A 24,504-nucleotide genomic window follows, 5' to 3' on the forward strand; every position below is an offset into this window, starting at 1 on the left:
CACCTTGGCCACTAGATGGCTGTGTGACCCTGAGCCAGCTTCTTAACCTCTCTGGCCTTAGATTCTATTAAATAAGGGACTCAAACTTGATATTTGTGCTGTTTTACAGCTTTTGAATTCTCAAGGAAATCTCATTCTATTAGGGAAAACCATGCAGGTGCCACGGAAGACAGACCTTCTAAAAAACAAGCTCCAGTTCTGACTGCCCCATCAGGGCTTGACTTTTGTAAAGTCAAAGATTTGGTCTAAGAGTCCTTGTGGTGTCTGGATGACCATAATGTTGTGTTTTAGTTTCAGTTATCTAGTGCTATGTAACCTGAGAGTAATGGCTTAAAATAACAAGGATTTAGTATTTCTCACAACTCTGTGAGTTGGTTGGACTCAATTGCACGTTCTTCTGCTCCCTCTGGGGTCATTCATGTGGCCGTATTCAGCTGGGCATTTAGTTGGGGATAGAGTGTCCAAGATGGCCTCATTTGCATACTGGGACCTAGGTTCTGGCTATTGGCTGGAGCTCAACTCAACTTATCTCTCCAGCATGATAGCTCTGACTTGTTTTCAAGGCAGTTCAAGGCTTTGAAGAAGGTGGAAGTACAAGTTGCAAGACCTTAGCTTGGAAGTCATATGGCATCACTTCTGCCATATTCTTTTGGTCAACACAAGTCAGGGCCATTCCAGATTCAAGGGGAAGGAAACCTGACTTCTCCACCTCTTGATGGGAGTAGTGGCAAAGCCCCTTTGCAAAAGAGTACACAGCATGCCATCCCTGGAAATAATCTGCAAAAGGGGAAGGAAACCAACTATGGAAGAACTGGTGATGCAGGAAAATAGCATCAGACCAGAAGACTCAGGATCCGTGAGTGTGTTCTATCAATCTGGGATCTCCTTGGAGTACACGTCAATTCCTAACAAAACCGTGGGCCTGTAGGGGTGCATTGGTAGAATGGATTAATTGTTACCAGTTGTCTGTTTTAAACTGTCACTATCCTTATTCTCGCTTTATTTCCTCATCTTCCCTGTACCTTTTCCCCACCTCTTACCCTCTACTCTGCTCTTATTTGGTCTCCAAATGCTTGTACTTGAGCTACTTGACTTTTCAGGGTAGGGGGGAAGGTATTTAGTGGAGAGTCCTCTTCATCTGCAACTTAAATACATGTGCATGTACAGACTCAAGGCTGTACCTTTTATGGATTATTAGAGAGTGTGCCATCTGGGGACCACACTCTGATTGTCACAGGGTGTTTTTGATTTGTGTTCTTTGTATAGGTTTGCATTCCCCAGTTGTGCCATGTGCCCCAACAAAGTCTATTGTTTTACACCAAGGCTGCCCCCTTTTCACTTGTTTCTATTACCTGCCAGGCCCCTGAGGCATCCTTGATGTAGTCCAACACCCCTGATTTACAAGCAAGGGAAACAAGGCCCAAGAATTGAGGTGATTGACTTCTCTAACCAAAGCAAAACAAAAGCACATCCAACCTCTGCTTTCTAATTTATTATCTTTTTTCATTTTTTTCAACAATCCCATGGTAGGGTTCATAGATGGGGTAATCAATATTTTGGGTGTTAGAAAAAGGCCTACAGCCTGGGCCACTGGTTTTCCTTCGAGTACACTTTCCAATACAGCATGTGCTGTTGGCCTGGAGTAAAAGGAAGGAAGAGTATTTGCTATTCTTCATGTTAGGCCAACATGTTCCTGGGATTCTATGGGATCATCTAGACTCTCCCTCAGCTCAGTCCCTAAATACTTGCTTGAGTTGAAGAAGTGTATTGCCTCATGGTAGTTATTGAGTGTGGGTCCCTGTGGCTTATTTTTATATTACAAAGCCAAATCTTGGAACAAATGGAAGTTTGGGGGGAATGAGAGAGCCAGAAGAGCCTGTGAGTTTATAGAATAGGTCAACTATTGAAAATATTGTTCACTTAGCAGATTATAAAATAGACCGAGAGAAATAAACTAGGAGATAATTATTTCTAAGCTTTCCTGGACTAGGGCTAGAGGCATTTCCTGAATATTCTGCTGTCAATGTGAACAGGGACATAGTGCCTGGCATCTAACCGATACTTAATAAAATTCTGCTGAGTGAGCAAATGCATGAATCAATGAGCGACCTATGCTGATTCATTCTCTTTTCTACTTAAACAGGATTGAATCGATTGCATTTTCTTCATTCTTTCTCTCCCTTTCTCTCTCCTGGTTTGAAAGTTATGCACACTTTCATATTTTTAGTGGTTGCCCTTACTTCTGCTTTCCACCAGACACAAGGAAAATGTAAGTCTCCTTAAATTTAATTCCTGGTCCTGTGTTCCCCTACAAAGAGGCAGCCACTGTTATAATCTTGTTATTTTTTCCTGAGATAGAGAGGTTGACTTTCTATGATGTGAACAAAGCTGAAGTTCAGGGCCCCTCACTTGCATGCTCCAACATTTTAGTACATATTTTACAAGTGTGAAGTTAATTATTATCTCCATCCTACTCCGATGAAGAGATGCAATTCACACATAAAGAACTGCATGATTTTTTCCAATTTATATGGACAGAAATCTGGATAATGTGTGTAGAAATGGTTATTGAGAGTGTGGGATTAAGGTAGAAGGTTGGAAAGCCTTAAAAGTGGGGCTGAGGTTTCAGAGAGAGAGGGCATGAGGGGAGGAGGGGAGGAAGGGGAAGGAGAAAGAGAGGAAGGAAGAGGGAGAGGGAGAAAATTCTACCTGTGGACAACCACTTTGGCCCATGCCCATGGGTTCCAGTCTTCTCTTGATCTTGCTGTTACCGAACCCAAGTCTGGCTGCTCGCTGCTCAAAAGCCCATAAAGAGCCCAGGGTGGCGGAAAGGAAAGCTTGCTTTATTTTGGATGCCGGCAACCAGAGGGGCGGGGTGGAGCGGGGGAGGAGGGCGGATGCCTGTCCAAAAGCCGACTACAATTATATAAGCCAATTCCTTGTAATAAATCTCTTAATATATTATCCCTACTGGTTCTACTTCCTTGGCTGAGCCCTGTTGTTCAACGTGTCTCCTGATTTCAAAGTGCACTCTTTCAATTTGTTCTGTTCCTGCCTTCTGGTTCTGTTCTGTTCCTTGATTTATCACTCTGAACATTTTGAAAATTTTGATTTGGGATCCTTTCAAAAATGATTTCCTTATTTTGAGTTCTCAATTGTAAATTCTCCCATTTGCTGAGTTGATACCTCCTTATTCCTGTGGTGTGTAACTTTTGAGTATGAACTTCACTTCAGCGATAGTTGTTCTCTACGGAGTCCTGTGTGATCTGGGTCATGGAAGTATCCTCTTGTTGGATGGTCTCTACAGTAAAGTTTCACCAGGGGCCAAGTGGGTTTTCGCCAGCTCCAGACCATTTTTCATGCTAATTTTTGTTCTTGAATGCTAGGAAGGAGATGGATATTCTTAGCAAAATACTTTGCAGAAGATGTACTGGCTGAGATTTAATCAGTATAGCTGAAAAGTGCTAGCTGTCTTTCAGATATTTTATCTGAGAGCTTTTGCCTCTCCTTTACTGCAGTCAGGGTATGAATTGACCGCTCCCCATTCTTTTTATTCAGGGACATCAGAGAAAGCCACATAATTGCTTGTCACTCACAATGAAGGTAAAACACAGGAAAGGCAGGACTTTGATGAAGGAAAATAAGGAGGTGGAAATGAGGGAATCTTCTGATGGGAGGTTTGCTGGGAGGTTCTGCTCAAGAGACTGGACCAAGACCCAGTACCAAGGAAAGAGTACTTGGAGACATACTGAACAGATGAGAGATGTCACCCATGGACTTGACATGGTTAGGAATTCTTCACTGGACCAGAAGTAAAAACTGGCTGAACTGTGTGTACATGCTTTACTGGCTGACAGGAAGATTATTTTGTTCTAAGTTAAACCACCCCTCCCTTTACAGTAAACAGCATAATGGCAAGATTACAGTAGAAAAAGAAAAGTCATGTGTCAGAGTAAAAACATCCATAGATGTAGAAGATTCTGATTTCATCACTGCTTCTGACATCAAGTCATCTTGCTTCTTTCTAGCCCCACCGTCAACTGCAGCAAGTTGGATTCATGGATATGAGCCATTCTTATGATTTATTAAACCCGCTGCATGATATCCAGCAATATCATGGATAATTTGTGTTGAACTTGACACACAGCAGAAAGAATGCAACAGTTATGCTTCATCAGCCAAATTTAAGAGTGACTTTTTGGCCAGTCAACTATTATTTGATAATTGATCCTTCAGTTTACCATGCACCTGGGTTAAAAGATCGTTGATGATGAAATTAAATGGGAAGTTTTCATGAATCAAGGCATTCACATCAAAGAAAAACATTCATTTCACAAACTGCAAGGCTTTTATAAATTACTACTGTGCAAATGGGTTCTTTAAAAATGATGTTCTGGGCTCTAGCCTAATTTTCAAATTTTCTGCATTTTAATTTTATAAGTGGTGTGCTGTTCTAGGGAAATGGTGCTTTATTTACATTCTGGACATGAAACTTTCCTGGTTTATCTGTAAAAGCAGAATCTTGTTCTACTTTCTCATCCAAATAAGAACAAAGACAATAGAAAAACAGTGGTTAGAGGGGAAACATCCAAAGATATTTGCTTACCAATTTGCCATGTTTTATAGGCACTGGCCTTGAAATTCAACGGCATATGGGATACACTGATTTGGAAAGAGAGAACAAACGTTATTGCTTTTGCGAAAACTGATGCTCTTGCCCAGGATGAAATGGAAAGTTAAGTCTAGTGAAAAGAGCATTGGACCAGGAGTCAGCCTGAGTTCAAGCCAGAGATCTACCACAAGCTAATATGCAATCTTGGGCAGGCTACTTCTTTCCTCTGGGTTTTGGTCTTCTTGAGCATAAAGTGAGGGGGATGACTTTGATAAGGTCTAAGATCCTTTCCCTCTCTGCATTCTATAGTGCCTGATCAATGACGCCCCTCCCTCTCCCATCACTCAAAGCTGTGAGTCTGGGAATAGACAGCTAGTGTGTGTGTGCGTGTGCGTGTGTGCTTCTCTTTTCCAGCCTCTTCTTTACAAGATGGCATAACCTCACTGTGATAGGCAGCCCACGATGGCCCCTGGTGATCCTGGCCTCCTGCTTTTCATGCCTTTGTGCAGTCCCTCCAACCCTTGCCTTGAGTGTGGGCTGTACTTAAGAATTCATTTCTAACAAATAGAAAACAGTGGAACTGATGGGTTATCTTTTCTGAGATTAGGTTACAAAAAGGCTGTGGCTTCCATCTTGCTCACTTGTTCTGGGAAAAGCCCACTGCCATGTTGTGAGCTGCCCTAAGAGAGGATCAAGTCTGTGACAAGGAAATGATATCTCTGTCCAACAACCAGCAGGGACTGAGTCCTGCCAACAACTAGGCGAGTGAGCTTGTAGCAGGTCCTCTAAAAGCCACACCTGGATTCCTAACACTCCAAGACTCCGATATGGTAAATGAGTGTTGTTTTAAGCCATTAAATTTTGGAGTAATTTATCATGCATCATTAGTTAACTAATATACTCATCAAAGGTGTTGCCTTCTATCTTGGAAGCTTCTCGCATTACCATTACTGAGATTTCATTCTCCTTCTTCAAATTGGGTATATTTGGAGGCTGAGGATTCTGTTAGAAAGGGAAACATCATGCTTTTTTGTCCTAAACTTTTTTTTTAACAACTTTTTTAAAAAAAATTTATTTATTTGTTTATTTTGGCAGTGTTGGGTCTTTGTAGCTGTGCGCGGGCCCCCTCCAGCTGGGGAGATGGGAGCCACTCCTCGCTGTGGTGCGTGGGCTCTAGGCGCGCAGGTCTCAGCAGCCATGGCACGTGGGCTCAGCAGTTGTGGCCCCGGGGGCTCCAGAGTGCAGGCTCAGTAGTTGCGGTACACAGGCTCAGGTGCTCCATAGCATGCGGGATCCCCCCAGACCAGGGCTCGAACCCGCGTCCCCAGCACCAGCAGGCAGCCTCCCAACCACGCCACCACCAGGGAAGTCCCTGTCCTAAACTTTTAATGCCAATAATAATAGCTTACTTTTGTTGAGTACTTCCTGTGTGTTAAGCATTATGTGATGATGCCCATGGCAATTCTTTGAGGATTGGTACTATTGTTTCCATAGTATAGGTATGGAAACTGAGACTTGGAGAGGGTAATTAATACAAGAAGGTGAATAGTACACATGAAATTAAAGAGTAGGGGAAATAGAGTGGCAATGAAAAAGGAAGTGATACTATCACTACACTGTAAGCTGGTGAACTATAAAATGAGTATCAAGTTCAAGTTGGGGCACCTCACATTAAAAAGGATTTTTATATCACTTAGCATAACACTATCCAGGCGTACCCATGTGGTTGCAAACAACAGAATTTCTATGTTTTTGTGTTGTATTATTGTATTGTAAACATATAATACAACATTTTCTTGATTCATTCATCCATTGACCAGCACTTAGGTTGTTTCTATACCTTGGCTCTTGTGAATAACGCTGCATTGAGCACAGAGTTCAGATATCTCTTCGAGATAATGGTTTTATTTCCTTTGGGTAAGTACTCAGAAGTGGGATTTCTGGATCATATGGTATTTCTATTTGTAAGTTTTAAAAGAGCTTCCATGCTGTTTTCCAAAGTGACAGTACCAATTTACATTCCCACCAACAGAGTACAAGGGTTTACCTTTCTCCACATCCCCTGCAGCATTTGCTATCTCTTGTCTTTTTGATAATAGCCATTCTAACAGGTGTAAGATGATATCTCATTGTAGTTTTGATTTTCATTTCCCTGATGATTAGTGATGTTGAGCACCTTTTCATGTACTTGTTGGCCATTTGTATGTCATCTTTGGAAAAACGTCTATTCACGTCCTTTGCCCATTTTTTAATTGGGCTCTTTTTTTTTTGCTGTTGAGTTGTATAAATTCCTTATATATTTTTAATAGTAACCTCTTATCAGATATTTGGTTTGAAAATATTTTCTTCTATTCCCTAAGTTGTCTTTTAATTTTGTTAATGGTTTCTTTTGCTGAGCAGAAGCCTTTTAGTTTGATATAGTTTCACATGTTTGTTTTGCTCTTGCTGCCTTTGCTTTGGTGTCAGATCCAAAAACTCACTGCCAAGACCAATGTCAAGGAGCTTGCCCCCTATATTTCCTTCTAAGAGGTTTATAGTTTCAGGTCTTATATTCGTGTCTTTAATCCATTTTGGCTTGATTTTTGAGTATGGTATAAGATAGGGCAGACAAAGACAAAATACTGCATGATATCACTTATGTGTGGAATGTAAAAAAAAAAAAAGGGAAGCTCATAGAAACAGAGTAGAAAAGTGGTTGCCTTAGGAGTGGGGGAAATAGGGAGAGGTTGATAAAAGTATACAAATTTTTAGTTATAAGATGAATAAGGACTGAGAGTCTAACGTATAACATGTTGATTATAGCTGATAACACTGTATTGTATAATTGAAATTTTCTATGAGCGTAGAATTTAAATGTTCTCACCGAAAAAGTAAATATGTGAGGTGATAGATGTGTTAATTAACTCAAAAAAAGAAGATTTTTATAAATTGAAGTGGGATGTCCTCAGGGATATGATTATTTAGCTTAAAGGAAGAATCCAGGAGGAGTATGACCTGCCTCTGTGTAAGAGAAATTTGACTTCCTTGTGTGGCAGTAGGAAACAGAGTTAGAATCATCAGGTGGTAGTTTCAGAAAGGCACGTGTCAGCTCCTTACAGGGAGGAGCTCCCACAATAACAAGAGTCTGAAACAGGGGAGCTACTTAGAACCGTCTTGTTTCCCCTGCGTGCTCAGGTGAAGGCTGGATGGCCACTCCCTTGGGACAGCATAGAGGAGATTTGGGCATTGGACAGGGCGGGAATGAAAGTTCCATGAAGAACTTTCCAACTGAGATTTTGTGACTCTGGACATTGATCTGAATTATGATAAGGAGCCCAGACCTCTTTGCTATCATCCAAATGAATTATTCTTTCCTTTCTCACCTTTTCATTCCTCTAGCCAGAACTCTTACTGAAGAGGCTAAATAAAATATCATATTTGAAATAGAATTTTGTCTGTGGTCTGAGCTGTTCACAACCCCCTGGCTCTAGTACAAAACCAGGTTGGGTGTCTGTAAAGAGATCCAGAACACCTCTCTCCTCCATGCCAGCCTGGGCCACACCTCAGCCATACACTTTAGGAAAAACAGAACATTGATAAGACCATTGACATTAAAAAAAAAAAATTTTTTTTTTAGCCAGTATCCTTATTCTCTCTCCCTCACAGTGATACTAATTCTTGCCAATTCAATAAGAGATGCAATCCCAAGTACTGTAAAAATATATCAATAAGTACTTGCTTATGGAGAGGGTGTGGAGAAAAGGGAACCCTCTGGCACTGTTGGTGGGAATGTAAATTGATACAGCCACTATGGAGAACAGTATGGAGGTTCCTTAAAAAACTAAAAATAGAGCTACCATATGACCCAGCAGTTCCACTTCTGGGCATATACCCTGCGAAAACCATAATTCAAAAAGAGTCATGTACCACAATGTTCATTGCAGCTCTGTTTACAATAGCCAGGACATGCATGCAACCTAAGTGTCCATCGACAGATGAATGGATAAAGAAGATATGGCACATATATACAATGGAATATTACTCAGCCATAAAAAGAAATGAAACTGAGTTATTTGTAGTGAGGTGGATGGACCTAGAGTCTGTCATACAGAGTGAAGGAAGTCAGAAAGAGAAAAATAAATACCGTATGTTAACACATATGTATATGGAATCTAAAAAGAAAAAAAAAAAAGGTTCTGAAGAACCTAGGGACAGGACAGGAGTAAAGATGCAGACGTCGAGAAAGGACTTGAGGACACGGGGAGGGGGAAGGGTAAGCTGGGACGAAGTGAGAGAGTGGCATGGACATATATACACTACCAAATGTGAAAGAGATAGCTGGTGGGAAGCAGCCGCATAGCATGGGGAGATCAGCTCGGTGCTTTGTGACCACCTAGAAGGGTGGGATAGGGAGGGTGGGAGGGAGATGCAGGAGGGAGGGGATATGGGGATATATGTATACATATAGCTGATTCACTTTGTTATACAGCAGAAACTAACACACCATTGTAAAGCAATTATGCTCCAATAAAGATGTTAAAAAAAGTATTTGCTTAATAAATGGATAAAACTTTAAAAAAAAATTTTAGTCAATTTATAGTATTGTGTTAATTTCAGGTGTACCACAAAGTGATTCAAATACATATACACACACACACACACACACACATATATATGCACACACATATATATATAATTTTCCATTATAGGTTATTACAAGATATTGAATATTATTCCTTGTGTTACACAGTAAATCCTTGTTGCTTATCTATTTTACGTATAGTAGTGTGTATCTGTTAATCCCATACTCCTCATTTATTCCTCCCCAACTCCCTTTTCCCTTTGGTGACCATAAGCTTTCTATGTCTGTGAGTCTGTTTCTGTTTTGTAAATAGATTCATTTGTATTAGTTTTTAGATTCCACATATAAGTGATATATTTGTCTTTCTCTGTCTGACTTGCTTCACTTGGTATGATAATCTCTAGGTCCATCCATGTTACTGCAAATGGCAATATTTCATTCTTTTTTATGGCTGAGTAGTATTCCATTGTGTATATATACCATATCTTCTTTATCCATTCATCTATTGATGGGCACTTTGGTTGCTTCCATGTCTTGGCTATTGTAAATAGTGTTGCTATGAACATTGAGGTGCATATATCTTTTTGAATTATAATTTTTGTCTTTTCCAGATTTATGCCCTGGAGTGGGATTCCTGGATCATGTGGTAGCTCTATTTTTAGTTTTTTTTTTTTTTTTTTTTAAGGAACATCCATACTGTTTTCCATAGTGGCTGTGCCAATTTACATTCCCACCAACAGTGTAGGAGGGTTCCCTTTTTTCCATACCCTCTCCAGCATGTATTATTTGTAGACTTTTTGATGATAGCCATTATGACCAGTGTGAGGTGATACCTCATTGTGTTTTTGATTTGTATTTCTCTAATAATTAGTGATGTTGAGCACATTTTCATGTGCCTGTTGGCCATCTGTATGTCTTTTTTGGAGAAATGTCTATTTAGGTCTTCTGCTCATTATTTGATTAGGTTGTTTCTTTTTTTGATATTGAGTTGTACCAGCTGTTTGTATATTTTGGAAATTAACCCCTTGTCGGTCACATCATTTGCAAATATTTTCTCCCATTCTGTGGGTTGTCTTTTTGTTTTGTCGATGGTTTCCTTTGCTATGCAAAAGCTTTTAGGTTTGATTAGGCCTCATTTGTTTATTTTTGCTTTTATTTCTTTGGCCTTGGGAGACTGATCTAAGAAAATATTGCTATGATTTATGTTAGAGAATGTTTTGACTATGTTCTCTTCTAGGAGTTTTATGCTGTCATGTGTTATATTTAGGTCTTTAAACCATTTTGTGTTCATTTTTGTATATGGTGTTAGGGAATGTTCTAACTTCATTGATTTACATGAGGCTGTCCAGCTTTCCCATACATCACTTGTTGAAGAGACTGTCTTCCTCCACTGTATATTCTTGCCTCCTTTGTTAAAGATTAATCATTCATAACTGTGTGGATTTATTTCTGGGCTTTCTATTCTGTTGTACTTATCTATATGTCTGTTTCTGTGTGAATACCATGCTGTTTTGGTTACTGTAGCTTTGTAGTATTGTCTGAAGTCTGGGATAGTTAATGCCTCCAGCTCTTTTTTCCCTCAGAATTGCTGGATCTTTTGTGGTTCCATATGAATTTTAGGATTATTTGTTCTAGTTCTGTGAAAAATGTCATGGGTAATTTGATAGGGATTGCATTAAATCTGTAGATTACTTTGGGTAGTATGGCCATTTTAACAATATTAATTCTTCCAATCCAAGAGCATGGGCTATCTTTCCATTTCTTTGAATCATCTTCAATTCCTTTACCAGTGTTTTATAGTTTTCAGTGTATAGATCTTTCACCTCCTTGGTTAGGTTTATTCCTAGGTGTTTTTTTTTGTGTGTGGGTTTTTTTGGACACAATTTTAAAAGGGATTTTTTTCAATGAGAAGGTTCAACAAAGGTATCTTATCTTTTTTATAATAAAACCTTAACAACAACAAAAAATAAAAGGGATTTTTTTTACTTTCTTTTTCTGATATTTGTTATTGTAAATAAATGCAACAGATTTCTGTATATTAATCTTGTATCCTGCTACTTTGCTGAATTCATTTATTAGTTCTAATAGTTTTTGTGTAGAACCTTTAGTGTTTTCTATATAGAGTGTCCTGTCATCTGCAAATAGTGAGTTTTATCTCTTCCCTTCCAATTTGGATACCTTTTATTTGCTTCTCTTGTCTGATTGCTGTGGTACCTAAGACTTCCAATACTATGTTGAATAGAAGTGGTGAGAGTGGGCATCCTAGTCTTGTTTCAGAATTTATCCAGAAGGCTTTCAGCTTTGCACCATTGGCTGTGGGTTTGTCATTAAATGGATAAATCTTTATCTTGGCAGGACTGAGATTCTTTCCTTCCTTCCTCCCACTGAGTACCTATTGTGAGCTATTTCTGGGCATGCAAAGATGAGCAGGTCAGAGTCTCTGTTGTCAAAAGCTCACAAATGCTTTCTTAAAGTCCCTAGCTCCATAAGATTTTGATTATTTAATTATCAGCAGATACCAGAAATGATACGACTATTTGACAAAGCAGGTGACTGAATCTTGGCATCATATGATATATTCTATAATTACACCATGAGCTGTCATTTTTATGGTTCAGGAATGTATTGTTTTCATTAGATAAATATTCCTGGTAATATGTGGTTCTCATTTGGGAGAGATGGACTGCCAGTTCTCTAAGAATCAGAGTCCATTCAAATATACCAACTCCAAAATCGTTGTTTTTTAACAGCAGTTTTTCTTGATGATTCAGAAGACACTTTGGAACCTGTAGGACCTCAGGATCAGTATTATGAATGTGGACTTTTATATTACCATAGATGTAAAGAGAGAAGATAAGGATGAAGAGCAGATACAGATGTGCCAGAGGGGCTCTCGGAAAACTGAAAGTTAAGTGATAAAAGTTAACACCATTATTAAAATTAGGTAATAGCTATATCTTGAATAGCTCTCTTTCATGGCCAGGAATAGGAAGAGCTTCAGAGTCCAGTTCAAATATAATCGATGATGTTAACATTTCTAAGAGAAGAAACCTATCAACCAGAAGTAGGTGATAAACATGAAACAGAAAACACTGCAGTGTCCATTCAGCACTGATCAGTGTTTCAGGATCATGTGCAGGTGTTCTGAAGGAAAGGGGAACCTTTTTTTTTTTTTTTAATTAATTAATTAATTAATTAATTTTTATTTTTGGCTGTGTTGGGTCTTTGTTTCTGTGCAAGGGCTTTCTCTAGTTGCGGCAAGCGGGGACCACTCTTTGTCGCGGTGCGCGGGCCTCTCACTATCGCGGCCTCTCTTGTTGTGGAGCACAGGCTCCAGACGCGCAGACTCAGTAGTTGTGGCACACGGGCCTAGTTGCTCCGCGGCATGTGGGATCTTCCCAGACCAGGGCTCGAACCCGTGTCCCCTGCATTGGCAGGCAGATTCTCAACCACTGCGCCACCAGGGAAGCCCAAGGGGAAACTTTTACGTAAAAGGAGGGAATTGGACTGGTGGTAGCTGAAAGAAATAGAATTACTAAAAATAAAAATATAGGTAAAGTTTAAAAATTACAGGTCAAAGCTGTATTCTATAGAAGGCTTTATGAAAGAAGATGAAAACTGAAAGTATTTTAATGTGAAGATTAATTAATGCAAATAAAAGTATAACAGGATGGAAAATTTGGATGATTGTGGCAGATAAATCATATAACCAATAAGATACAGAAGATGGAGAGCACCTATTTCTGCCTTTTGGGGACTTTAAGAGTCGGATAAGCCAAGGACACTGATGGAAGTAGAGCAGAGGTCTTGGCAAAGGCTGAATTTCAGTGCATCACTTTCAGTTACCTAAGTAAATTGAACCCCTAATTGTATTATAACAAGAACATCCATATATAAGGGAAGTAATCAGGGAAAGATTAACTTCAGACCTGTTAGCTTTTCCCTTGAGGGAAAAGGAGTTTAGAAAAGATTTGTGTAGCAAAGAATAAGCTGTTAGAGAGAATGTCTATTTGCTGGACTCTTGTGTGTATCATGTGTACATGTATTGACTGTTTTGGTCATAACCAGTATCCGTAAATCAAGTGTTGCAAATATAAGATGTCTACTTGTTAATATAATTAACTGAAGGAAACGTCATCCTGTAATCTGGTAGAGCACATTCTGCTAGTGGACTGTGTAATTGGCTTGGAGTGGGAGCAATTGTACCAGTCAGTTCCTCAGATTCCTCTCCTTACCCATCTGCTCTTGTCCAGCAGGAATGAACCCATCCTCACAAGGGAGTGAGAGTTGAAATGGAAATGAAAAACAAAAGGGAAGAGTTTAATCATACATTTGACTCTCCTTGCTTTGATTTCAGGCTCACCAACAAACCTTTTCATGAATGCACAAGCTACCCAGATAGATTTGCCTCTTAGGGAAAGGTTGTCCTAGCCTTACTAATGTAAGGGTTTTGTTCCATATGACAGTTCAATTTATGATTATCAATGAATACATTTTCTGTTTGTAGTCCTGTGGTCATTAGTCTAGGGGCTCTTAAACTTGAGCATGCATTGGAATCACCGGCATCACTTGAGCATGTGCTTGGTTAATTTCAAGCAGGACTTATTAAAACTAGATTCCTGGGCTCCACCCCCAGAGATTCTGCTTCACTAGGTCTGTAATAAGGCACAAGAATGTGCATTTCTACCAAGGTCTCAGGTGTGCTGCTGTGCTGTATCAGCACCACAATTTGAGAATGACCGGGCTGTCTTTAGGGCATGGAGAAGACTTAGTTTATGAGTCCACAGTGCAGAGGACCAGACCTGAAACGTTGGTGACTTCTAGGTAAATGCCATCTTACAAAGTTTCTTGCTGCCATCTAACTGTCCTGTCCCTGGAGACCGCCCTATCTTGGAAAGCATCTTTTAATTATTGATCAGAGTTATGACCTGTAGATCAAATCTGCCCTGATCTTATGATTTATATCAGAAACTGTTTACTTCAATGAATTCCTGATTTTCACTTTGATTACTTGCTCTGTACAGATGTCATAAGAGCGGGCAGCTCTATTATTGCCTTCGAAAGAATGCAATCCAGCTTCTTTTCTGCAAGTTGATTACAATATCTAAAAGTCAAAGTGGTCTTTTCCAGAATAACTTCTTCCTTTCCACTATAACTGTTATCAGTATCTTCTGACTTTCTAGAATTCAAGGCAGTTTCTATCACTTCTGCAGTTTCTATCACTTCTAGTCTCAAATGAAGATTCCTTGCTAGTTTCAACCCAGTAATTCTTCCAGTTCTTTACAAATTTTTCCAGTTAGTTGCAATTTCAAATTGCTGTTCTTGCCTCTGTTTCTTCCCTCTCTCTGCTCATTTCTGGCAGTTTGAACTTGCATGGCATGAAAAACAGTCTATTTTGTCCTGACTGACAGAAGCTGACCAAATAATTGTTTCTTTCCAAAGCTATTTTCTTCTTCTAAATTTCCCTCTTGATCCCTCTGAACAAGTTATTCTTAAGCTTTTAGAGAATTTCTGCCTAATAGAAGTAAAACATGAACCACAATGCAAGACTTATATATAATTTTAAGATTTCTAGTAGGTACATTAAAAAAGTGAAAAGAAACGAGTGAAATGAGTTTTATAATATTTTTTATATAACCTAACACATCCAAAATATTCTCATTTCAATATGTAATGAGTATAGAGCTATTAATGAAATAGCCTACTTTCTCTTTTTCATCCCAAGTCTTTAAACTCCAGGACATGTGACACAGCACATCTCAATTTGGACTAGCTGTGTTTCAACAGCTACGTGTGACTAGTGGCTAGTGTACTGAACAATTGTGGATTTAGTGCCTCTAAATTCTCTGAATTGATTCCCCCAGAATAATGCAGCTAAGTTCACACTATTTTGAAAATTCTGTCAGAGAGCCCAGGTTAGATTTCTGGCTCTTAAGATCCCTCAAGTTCCCAAAGGATCCGGGGTTCCTACCTCCTGCAAATAATGACAAAGCAGCTTTTGCTTTTGTGGCACGTGTGGGAGCACACTGGCTAATCAGTGCTTCAAAACCCAGGGCGTCTGCTCTTTCTGTCTCTGGGTTCTTGGCATTACCACCTCCACATCATCACCTCCTGTTCTTAACTTTACCTCCAGTTGCTACAGGTGGTGGCAGGGGAGAAATAAAAATAATTAGAATTAATAGAGACTTCTTGTCCTAGCTTGCCAGATAAACCAGCATTGCCTGCGCTAGTGTTCTTTGTCCTTGTGACAAGGGTTTATTGAATAGTAAGAAAGAGGATTTGTACTTAAATATCAGAAACATTCAAATGCTTGGCTGGTTATACTGTTCACTCTTTTATCATTTGCATTGTCCTTCTCCAAATCATTTGTCCTCTGGTGGATCTTGACAAAGCGCCTGCACAAAATTAACAGGCGTGCAAAGCCTGGGTGAACAAAATTGATTTGCCTATAATGTGTTTGTGAAGCGATCAGGACGTGGTTGAAGTGATTTTAATTTCAAAGCCCAAGTCACCAGTCTGTCTTTTTGTCAGGCAATTAGTTCCACTGGCTGGGCAAGAATGCCGTGATGCAAAGTGCCGAGGGGAACTGACCAATGGGAATGGCACCCCCTTTTTGGCTTCCTCCTAGTGTTCCTCATGCCAAGCTTCTTTTTTCTCCCTCATTTATTTTGGGTAAAAATCCCTGCTCGGCACCAGGCTCTGTGACTTTGCTTGGCATAGTGCTGTGGATAAGTGGTTTGAAGATGTCCTGGAGGGAGTTAAACAGACAGAGGAAATCCTAACAATAACTACTTCTGGACTGTCTGGCAGTGTGTTTTTATTTACTATATTCAACAACCCCAAATGATAGGTATTAATATCCTCATTGTACTGAACATGAAATCAAGGGGCTGAGAGATGTTGGTAATTCGCTAAAGTCCGCGTCTCTGAAGTACAGAGTCGGGGCTACAACATGGGAGTTCTCACTCCCTGCACTGTGCTGCCCATTCGGTCACCCACAGAAGCCATCGCCTCTTGGACTCTGGGGAGGAACCAAGTTTGGATAAAGAGACAGGATAATAGGAACCTCAACAAGGTACTTCCACCACGAGGGCAGGCACTTTGTCAGTACCCTCCAAACCCAAATGAACCTGGCTCAAGGAAGGCACATCACAGGGACATACGAGGCCCACCCCTGTTTGTTCAGTGACTGAAACACGCTATCTCATCTGACTCTCCCAGCCACCATGGGGGATAGTAAGGAAAGGTATTATTATCTTTATTTATGAATACTTGACCTGGGTTAAAGGGAAAGTGACTTAAACAAATGTCTGAGTTGTGATTGTTCTTGTTTTAATTGCCATGGTAACAACTTAAAGGTTGAAATGCCTGGAAGCAGGGACCATTTCCTATACATTTTGTATCCCTTTCACCACAGTGCAAAGAGAGGACATTTCTATGATCACAGAAAGTTCTATCAGACAGTGCTGCTCTAGAGGCAGGGAGAGGCCAGTGGGTGACAATCTAACATAATACCCTACTTCAGAGCGAGAAGTAGAACTTAATAATTTTTTGAATGAATAAATGAACGAATACCGTAACGGAAGTATTTTCTTAATATAGACTGAGCTAATTAGGGTGATCAGTTATAGGTTGAATTAGTGCTTTCCAGTGTAGCTGACTCAATTTTTCAAAATGAATTATCAAAAAGAGCAAAACAGCTCATTTCTTAAAGATGTCAAAATGCAATTTTAAATGCCATGCTAAGTAATGGCAAGATGTTGGAGTGGGTTAGTCAGTGATTACTGCTATTTAACAGCAATTTAAAAACAAGGCAAGAGCAGTGTTTGTACCATTGACATTTAAATAGTCAAAACCAACTCTACTTAGATAATGAATTAATTCATATTTACTAATAATATACTTCATTTATTTTCTACCATTTTTCATGAAGTTTGAAGTGTGTCATGATTATTGTTTTAATTAATATCATGCCATCTACCAATGCCAGGAGACTGTCATTGTCTTTTCAAACAATGACAGAGAAATGAAAAAATGGTAAGGTTTTTATTGACTATGATACCCAGCCAGCAGGTATGATATCCCAAGTTCCCTTTTCTTGCCCCATGACCATCTCACCTACACTTCTGGGGCCACTTGAATTAAAAAAGAATTGTAAAACGGATGCCAGAAAGTGCAGATTATCTTAAATTGCTAGATGCCCTAAGATAACCAGCCTCTTAGGAAAGAAGTACCTTTTATCAGTTCAGTAACAAAGGCTGTGGTACATTTAATCCCTTTTGGCCCTTCCTTTACCCAATCTCCTCTATGAGAATGTCTGTCCTTAACTAAGACTGATCTAATACAGCTTGGGGGCAGGGGGGCATATCTCCAGTGTAAAGCAACCCATTCACTCCTTTACTGAGTGTCTGTAAGTGCCAGGCACTATGCTAGAAACACAATGATGAATGCCACACAATCTCTGCTCTCAAGGAACCCATGGTCTACTGGGAACTCAGATGAATAGACTGACAATGACCACAGAGGGCGACCAGTGCTATAATGGAGTAAGCAGAGGAGTCTAAGGAAGCCACATTGTTTACCTTGGGGGATGAGAAAAAACCTTCCACGAAAATAGGAATAAATCATGTCATGAAGCCTAGGTAAGAGTTATTCAGGTGATGAGAGAGGAAAAGGAAGTACAAGAAAGAGAGCGTGTCTTGATTGAAGAACTATAAGAAGGATGGTGTCACTAAAGCATAGAGATCCCAGGGGGCCACAGGGGGTGGTGTGGTAGAAGTTGTGCTGTCCAGTATGGTAGCCAAGAGCCACATGTGGCTAACTAATATCAACTTAAAAGTAATTTAAAGTAAATAAAATTAGAAATGCAGTCCCTCGATTGCATTAGCCGTATTTAAAGAGCACAATAGCCAGTTGTGGCTACTATGTTGGACAGTGCAGATATAGAATATTTCCATCATCACCGAAAGTTCTACTGTATGGTGCTTCTCTAGAGGTAGGCAGGAGCCAATCAATGATGAACTTTGAATGACCTGCGAAAGTGTTTGGAACTTACTCTGAGGACAATGAGATGTCACTGAAGTGTTCTATATAGGGAAGTAGAATGATCAAATTTATATATTAGAAAAGTCATTCTGCAGGGTACAAAAGGGATTAGAGAGAGGCAATACTGGGAGTTAGAGAGACCAGTAGAGAGAGTATTTCATTCATCAGGAAATGATAGGGGCATAGAATAGGTAGCATAGTAGAGAAGTGCATGGATTCAAGAAATATTAAGGAAAGCAATCAAAAAGGTTTATGGTTTAGATGTGGAGGGTGAGGAAGGCAGAAGTTAAGTTTGATCTCTGGCTTGGGCAGCCAGTGAATGATGGTACCATTAACCTAGACAGGGAACAAGGGAGAGGAAGGAGTAGGTCTGAGGAGGAGAGATGATAGATTTAGCTATGTTCTTGAACGTGAAGTGAACAATGGGGCATCCAACTGAGCCTGCAGAAGGAATTTGGATAGTCAGATCTGAAGCTTGGGGGACAAATCTGGGCTGGAGATAAATATTATGAAGCCATCACCACATGGATGACATTGAAAGCCATGGAAGCAGATGAGATCTCTGAGGAAGAGAGTGTGGAGTGAGATGTTAAGAAGGACAGGACTGAACACTGACAGCAATGAGACCAGCCTAGGAAGACGGGTCCAGAGGAGCAGCCAGCAAGGCAGAAAGAGAACCAGGACATTTCTATGATCACAGAAAGTTCTATCAGACAGTGCTGCTCTAGAGGTCATCATGCAAATGCTACAGAGAGGACAATAAAGTAAGAGTTGAATAGTGTCAATATGGTTTTGCAAGGAAAAAGGTCATTGGTGACTTTGGTGAATGCACTTCACCAGAGGAATGATGTGGGCAGAAGGTGGTGCCCAGAAGGTGGGTTGAAGAGTGAATGGGAGCTGAAGGGACAGCAAATGTAAACGACTCTAAAACTGGTGAAATAGATGTCCTCTCCATAACCATTATACCATTTTCAAATGTCTACCTCATATCAGAGATATTTCTAACCTCTTTTATGCTCTGTACTCCTGTAAGCATGTTGAAAGTACAGATAGAGTCTTACATCTTCAAGTCTTCATTGTTCCTAGTGTAGGTCTTGCATATGGAAGATACTCTGTTGATATTTAATTACTTTTCAGCTTTCAAATTGAAGGCTCTTATTGGCCTTCAATATATGTAAAGTGTGTATCCTTTTCATGTACTTTCCTCTTATGCAATTTTTTCTGATTGAATGAAAAGGTCTCAGTTCCAGGTGAGAAAAAGGTAATGACAAGCCCATAATTTAATAGAACCTCATATTTTTGAGAAAATTTTGTGAATTAGGGGAAAATCCCCCCCTCCCAAAAAAAACAGAAGAAATAGAACAAGTATGAATATGTTTTACTAAAAAAATTTATTATGATTATTTACACCAGTTCCTTGATAAGCATATAAATGTAAACTTTTATTGTTAGCATTATTTCACATATGACTTATGCAAATTCAGAGTTAATACTGTCGTTTGAGTGTACAGGTGGTGAGAAAATTTTATTATATTCACAGAATATACATACACGTGTGTTCAAAATGTGTTCCTCCTTAAGCCAGTGGTATGGACACAGTCCCAATGGCCCTGCTTCTGTTTCTCAGGTGGACACTGGGATCAGTGATGTCATCCACATGCTCCTCACTCTTCTTTTCCTTCAGGCTGTTGATGAATCTCAGGGTAATTTCATCCCACTCCTCGGGTAATAGCATCAGCAGAAACCCAATGCAGATGATGATGGTAGCAGCCAGACGCACGACATTGAATATCACCTCCTGCTTCAGGAGATCCACAGCTAGGGAAGGAACAGCAAGTCAGTCAGTCCATCGCTGTTTCTAAGCTTCTTTGAAAACAAATGACCACATCAGTGCTACTTCTAAGAGATTTCCAAAAGTCTCTCCTGTTCTCTAAAGCTCATCTTCCCTTTTTCCACGTCATTATCGATAGCGCTCTCTCCATTGGCTTTCCATTCCCTCTCTCGAAATCATACTTACCCTTCCAGGCAAATGCCATCTGATTGAATAACCTCTGCAGTTTAAAAAATTTTTTTTATTTTATATTGGAGTATTGTTGATTAACAATGTTGTGTTAGTTTCAGGTGTACAGCAAAGTGATTCAGTTATACATATACATGTATCTATTCTTTTTCAAATTCTTTTCCCATTTAGGTTATTACAAAATATTGAGCAGAGTTCCCTGTGCTATACAGTAGGTCCTTGTTGCTTATCTATTTTAAATATAGCAGTGTGTACATGCAGTTTTATTTCTTAATACTTTTCCTCTGCATCCCTTCATGCTTCTCCAGTTTCACTGGACCACTGAAGATTTTTTAAATGAGCCAAGCTTATTAATGTCTAGGCCTTTGCACGTGCTAGTCTTTTTAAAAATTTTAATTGAGGTAAAACTCATATAAATTAAAATTAACCATCTTAAAGTGAGTTTAGTAGCATTTTGTACATTTATTTTGTACAGATTAATGTACAAAATAAATTTTGTACATTAATTAAACCACCTCCATCTGTTTCCAAAACATTTTCATTATTTCAAAATAAAACCCCGTACCCATTAAGCAGTTACTCCCCAGCCCACTACTCTCACCCCGCAACACCTGACAACCACCAACCTGCTGTGTGTCTGTGGATTTACCTATTCTAGATATTTCCTATAAATGGAAGCATACAATATGTGACCTTTTGTGTCTGGCTTCTTTTGCTTAGCATAATGTTTTCGAGGTTCAACCATATTGTAGCATGTGTTAGTGCTTCATTCCTTTTTATGGCTGAGTAATATCCCATTCTATCACAATTTGTTTATCAATTCATCTCTGGATGGACATTTAGGTGTTTCCACCTTTGGCTGTTGTAAATAGTATGAACATTCACATACAAGGATATTTTTGAGTCCCTGTTTTCAGTTTTGCAGGCATGTAACTAGTAGTGGAATCATATATATGCTGTTCTCTTTGCATGGAATGCTCTTCCCTCCTCATATGCACTTCATCCAGCTAAACCCTCTGTTAGATCCCTCCCTTTACGCTTCTTGCAGGAAGGCTCCTTGGATGCCCCTCCTGTGTGCTCTCAGAGCATTCAGTACATACCTCTATCAAAGCCATTCTCTCTCTACCTTGTAATTACTCAGTTCCTTTCATCTCCTTTCTACACTACATGGTCCTGAGGGCAGGGACTGTGTCTTATTCAGGATCTATCACCAGGTGTTATCACAGTTGTTAGCATATACTAAGTGCTCAGAAATTATTTATTGAATGAATGAACTCATGGATGAATGAATGGAATTCCTTGACAACTCCACTCCTCCCTGATATGACTTTCCTCTAAATATCTTATAGTCCTTGGAGTCTTTTACACAATTTGGCATTTAATGATAAATTACTTTGTAGAGTTCTAAGTTATTTCATATATGTCGGTCTTGTTTTCCATATTCAGTGTAAGTTTCTTATGGGAACAATAATATCTTTTTTTCCCAGTCTCTTCTATAGTCACGATCACATAGTAAGTGCTCAATAAATATTTGCTGATTGTCCTGGGGATAAAGAAAGATGGCTACCTGAGACTTGGAAAAATAGAATTTTAAAATTAGAAGGACTATACCGTCATCCAGATAACTCACTTTCATTATTTGTTCCACGGACAGTTTACCTAGAAAGATTTTCCTGGAAAAGTAGCTTCTCCTCTTGTCCCTGAAGTGAGTCAAATTGCTTTTTTCTTATGTCTGTTCCAGAGGGCCATCTGCTGTGCCCCTGGGAGAAGCTTTCACAGCTCCCCATGGATAGTCTGATGTAATGTATGTAATGTATGTTTGTATGTAAACATACAAACACCCTGTATGTTTCCTACACTTTCATTAGTGATGTTTGAGAGTCCTATGCTGGGATGCCTTTTGTTTCCATAGGACTTTCTCTAAAAATACCACAAAATTAGGTAGTCAGGGAGATTACATGAAACCCAAGTGATACATTTGGTATTTAATTCTAAAAGCACAACCAAGTTAAAACAGTGTTTGTAGCTGGAAATTTTAAATGTGTTGCATAGTTATTCTGTTGTCTGCCACCTTCATGATATTTAAAAACATCTTCCCAGGCAAGGGACATAATTCACAATTGCTCGAAGAAACAACTCAGGGTGTAAAGCAAACACAAGCAGGAGACTTCCTGTGCACACGTCAGATCGTACAGTACCTGCATTTCCAGGAACGCTGAGCACTGTTCCGATGGAGATGAGGATTGGGTATGTCAGCACCACACCAACATTCACCAGGATGTTGAAGGCTGTAAAATAAAGGAGGATATACAGGATAAAGGGGAATTGCTATGCTGGGCACTTTCCTTCTTAACATAAAAGAATCAATGTCTATGCTAAACATGCCTTCTAAATTATCTGTACCATTGGTCAATTAATCCTCTAATTCTGGACATGGATTCATATGTATAGTACCTGAAATAGTCGTATTCCTTTTTCCTCCTCTGCCACCCTGGCTGCCTGATCTCTTGGTTGGCAAAGGGGGTAGGGAGCCATGCAAAGAAGTGAAATAATCAATTCACTACCCTGCTCATTAGCACTATAAAGTTGAGCCAGAGGTTGAAAGCTGGTGACTGATTGGGTCTTTCTCCCTTGTTACTTTACTATATCATGCCATATTCCTGAATAACTAAAAGGCCCTAGTGTTACTGCCTAACAGAAGATCTGTCCAAGGATGGCCTATGCTGCATTATTCCCTCTCTTTTGGGGTGAGCATCACATGAGCAAACAAAGTTGTGTTCAGTGTAATTCACCCAACCCCAGGCACCTTTTCCACATCCTGATTTGTGCACAGATAACCCCAGGGCAGGTCCACAGAACCAGCTGTAGGTATAACTTGATACCCTTTAATACATATCTTCTGACATTTTTAGCTAAATATAAAGTTAGTTAAAATAATTATCTACACAAAAATGATCAAAAATACTTGTTTTTGAAAAGAAAATTATAAATCACATAGCATTATTTTAATAGATTTCAAGCTAATGTTTGTTTTAGGGGTTAGAGAAATGAGTCTTAACAACTACAAAAAGTCCTCAATTCCGAAAGGATCTCTATGGAAATGACTCAAAACCTTGTTGCCTGTATCTCTGTAGAACTAAAGATGGTTCTAGAACCATTCCAGTTAGGACAGTGTTTATTCTTCTACTGTTATCTATAATTCTTACTTTAATTAAGCTCACTAACTTAGTCATCTGGAGTCACTCCTGCTTGTTAGTTAGAGACGGTGGGTTGGACTTTCACAAAACTTGGGCTTGTTCATAATTTTCATACAATAGTAGTGGCAATCAAGGCAGAGGATCTTCCTAAGTTGATAACTACTCCTTTATGGCAGAGCTGCAATGGGAATGAATATTCCAGCATCTCAACTCTCTCCTCAAGTTTGAGGAGTCAAATATGACCTGTTCTAACAAATCAGGAACTTATTAAACACAGCACAGACTCTGCTAAACTCCCCAACTGTCATTTTATTGGCTGAACTGGATATTTTAGCAGATTGATAGGAAGTATTGGTATTTGGTTGAGAACTGAGCTTTTCTCACTCAACAAGAACCGAGTGGCTTCACCAAAATGGGTGTCTGCTTTTCCTTAGTGCTTTAGGTGGAACACTTACAAGCTCTTTTGACAATCTCAGGACAAGAATATATAATTCAGTACGTTATCTATAGCACGGGGCCCTGCCTGAGTTTAAGTGGGCCTCAGACATGTCAGGTGAATGGCTGATGCCAATCTGCACGTGGCCTATGGCCAAGCCAGAGCAGGAATGAGGCCAGGTGAACCTAAGCAGATTGAAGCCATAGTTACAGGTGATGGGGGGGCGTGGGGTCAGAGTTCAGCCTGCTCTTTGCCTCTCAGATCTGTCTCCAGCCCTGCTCTCACTAGATCATATCTGATTCCTGTGGAGAAGAGAAGGTGGCAATAAAAACTTAAGAGCAGAAGCACTGAAGATTGTAAAACCCTGGGGTGTGTAACACAGTCAGGAGAGAGGCTGTCTGCTCATTTTGTCGCAGGGCAACACTGGCACAGAGAGGGCTCCTTGCACGGGGGTGATCCTGTGGGGCAGCTCTAAGCTGGGCGGCACTACACCCAGTGCAGTGTGGAGATCACGCTGCTTGGTGGAGAACTACAGGGTCCGGCTAGCATGGCTGATGCCCAGCCTGAGCAGGCGTGCTTAGGGGCCCGTATTAGAGGTGCCAAGGGATAAACGCGGGTGGAGGGCTACTTTGC

The 24,504-nt window shown here is 39.8% G+C and overlaps 1 protein-coding gene across 1 annotated transcript in view; it reads right to left on the minus strand.

Annotated features, from left to right (window-relative positions):
• Positions 1-19,794: 19,794 nt before the first annotated feature.
• The window catches only part of SLC35F4 (solute carrier family 35 member F4), a 270,105-nt gene continuing 265,395 nt past the window's right edge, over positions 19,795-24,504 (minus strand). The window contains exons 7-8 of the mRNA XM_059915723.1: positions 22,437-22,526; positions 19,795-20,036 (exon numbers count right to left, since the gene is read on the minus strand). Coding sequence (XP_059771706.1) covers positions 19,795-20,036; positions 22,437-22,526 — 332 coding nt within the window. The remainder of the gene's footprint in view (positions 20,037-22,436; positions 22,527-24,504) is intronic.

The sequence above is a fragment of the Balaenoptera ricei genome, chromosome 2, assembly GCF_028023285.1.
Source record: "Balaenoptera ricei isolate mBalRic1 chromosome 2, mBalRic1.hap2, whole genome shotgun sequence".
NCBI classification, from domain to species: Eukaryota; Metazoa; Chordata; class Mammalia; order Artiodactyla; family Balaenopteridae; genus Balaenoptera; species Balaenoptera ricei.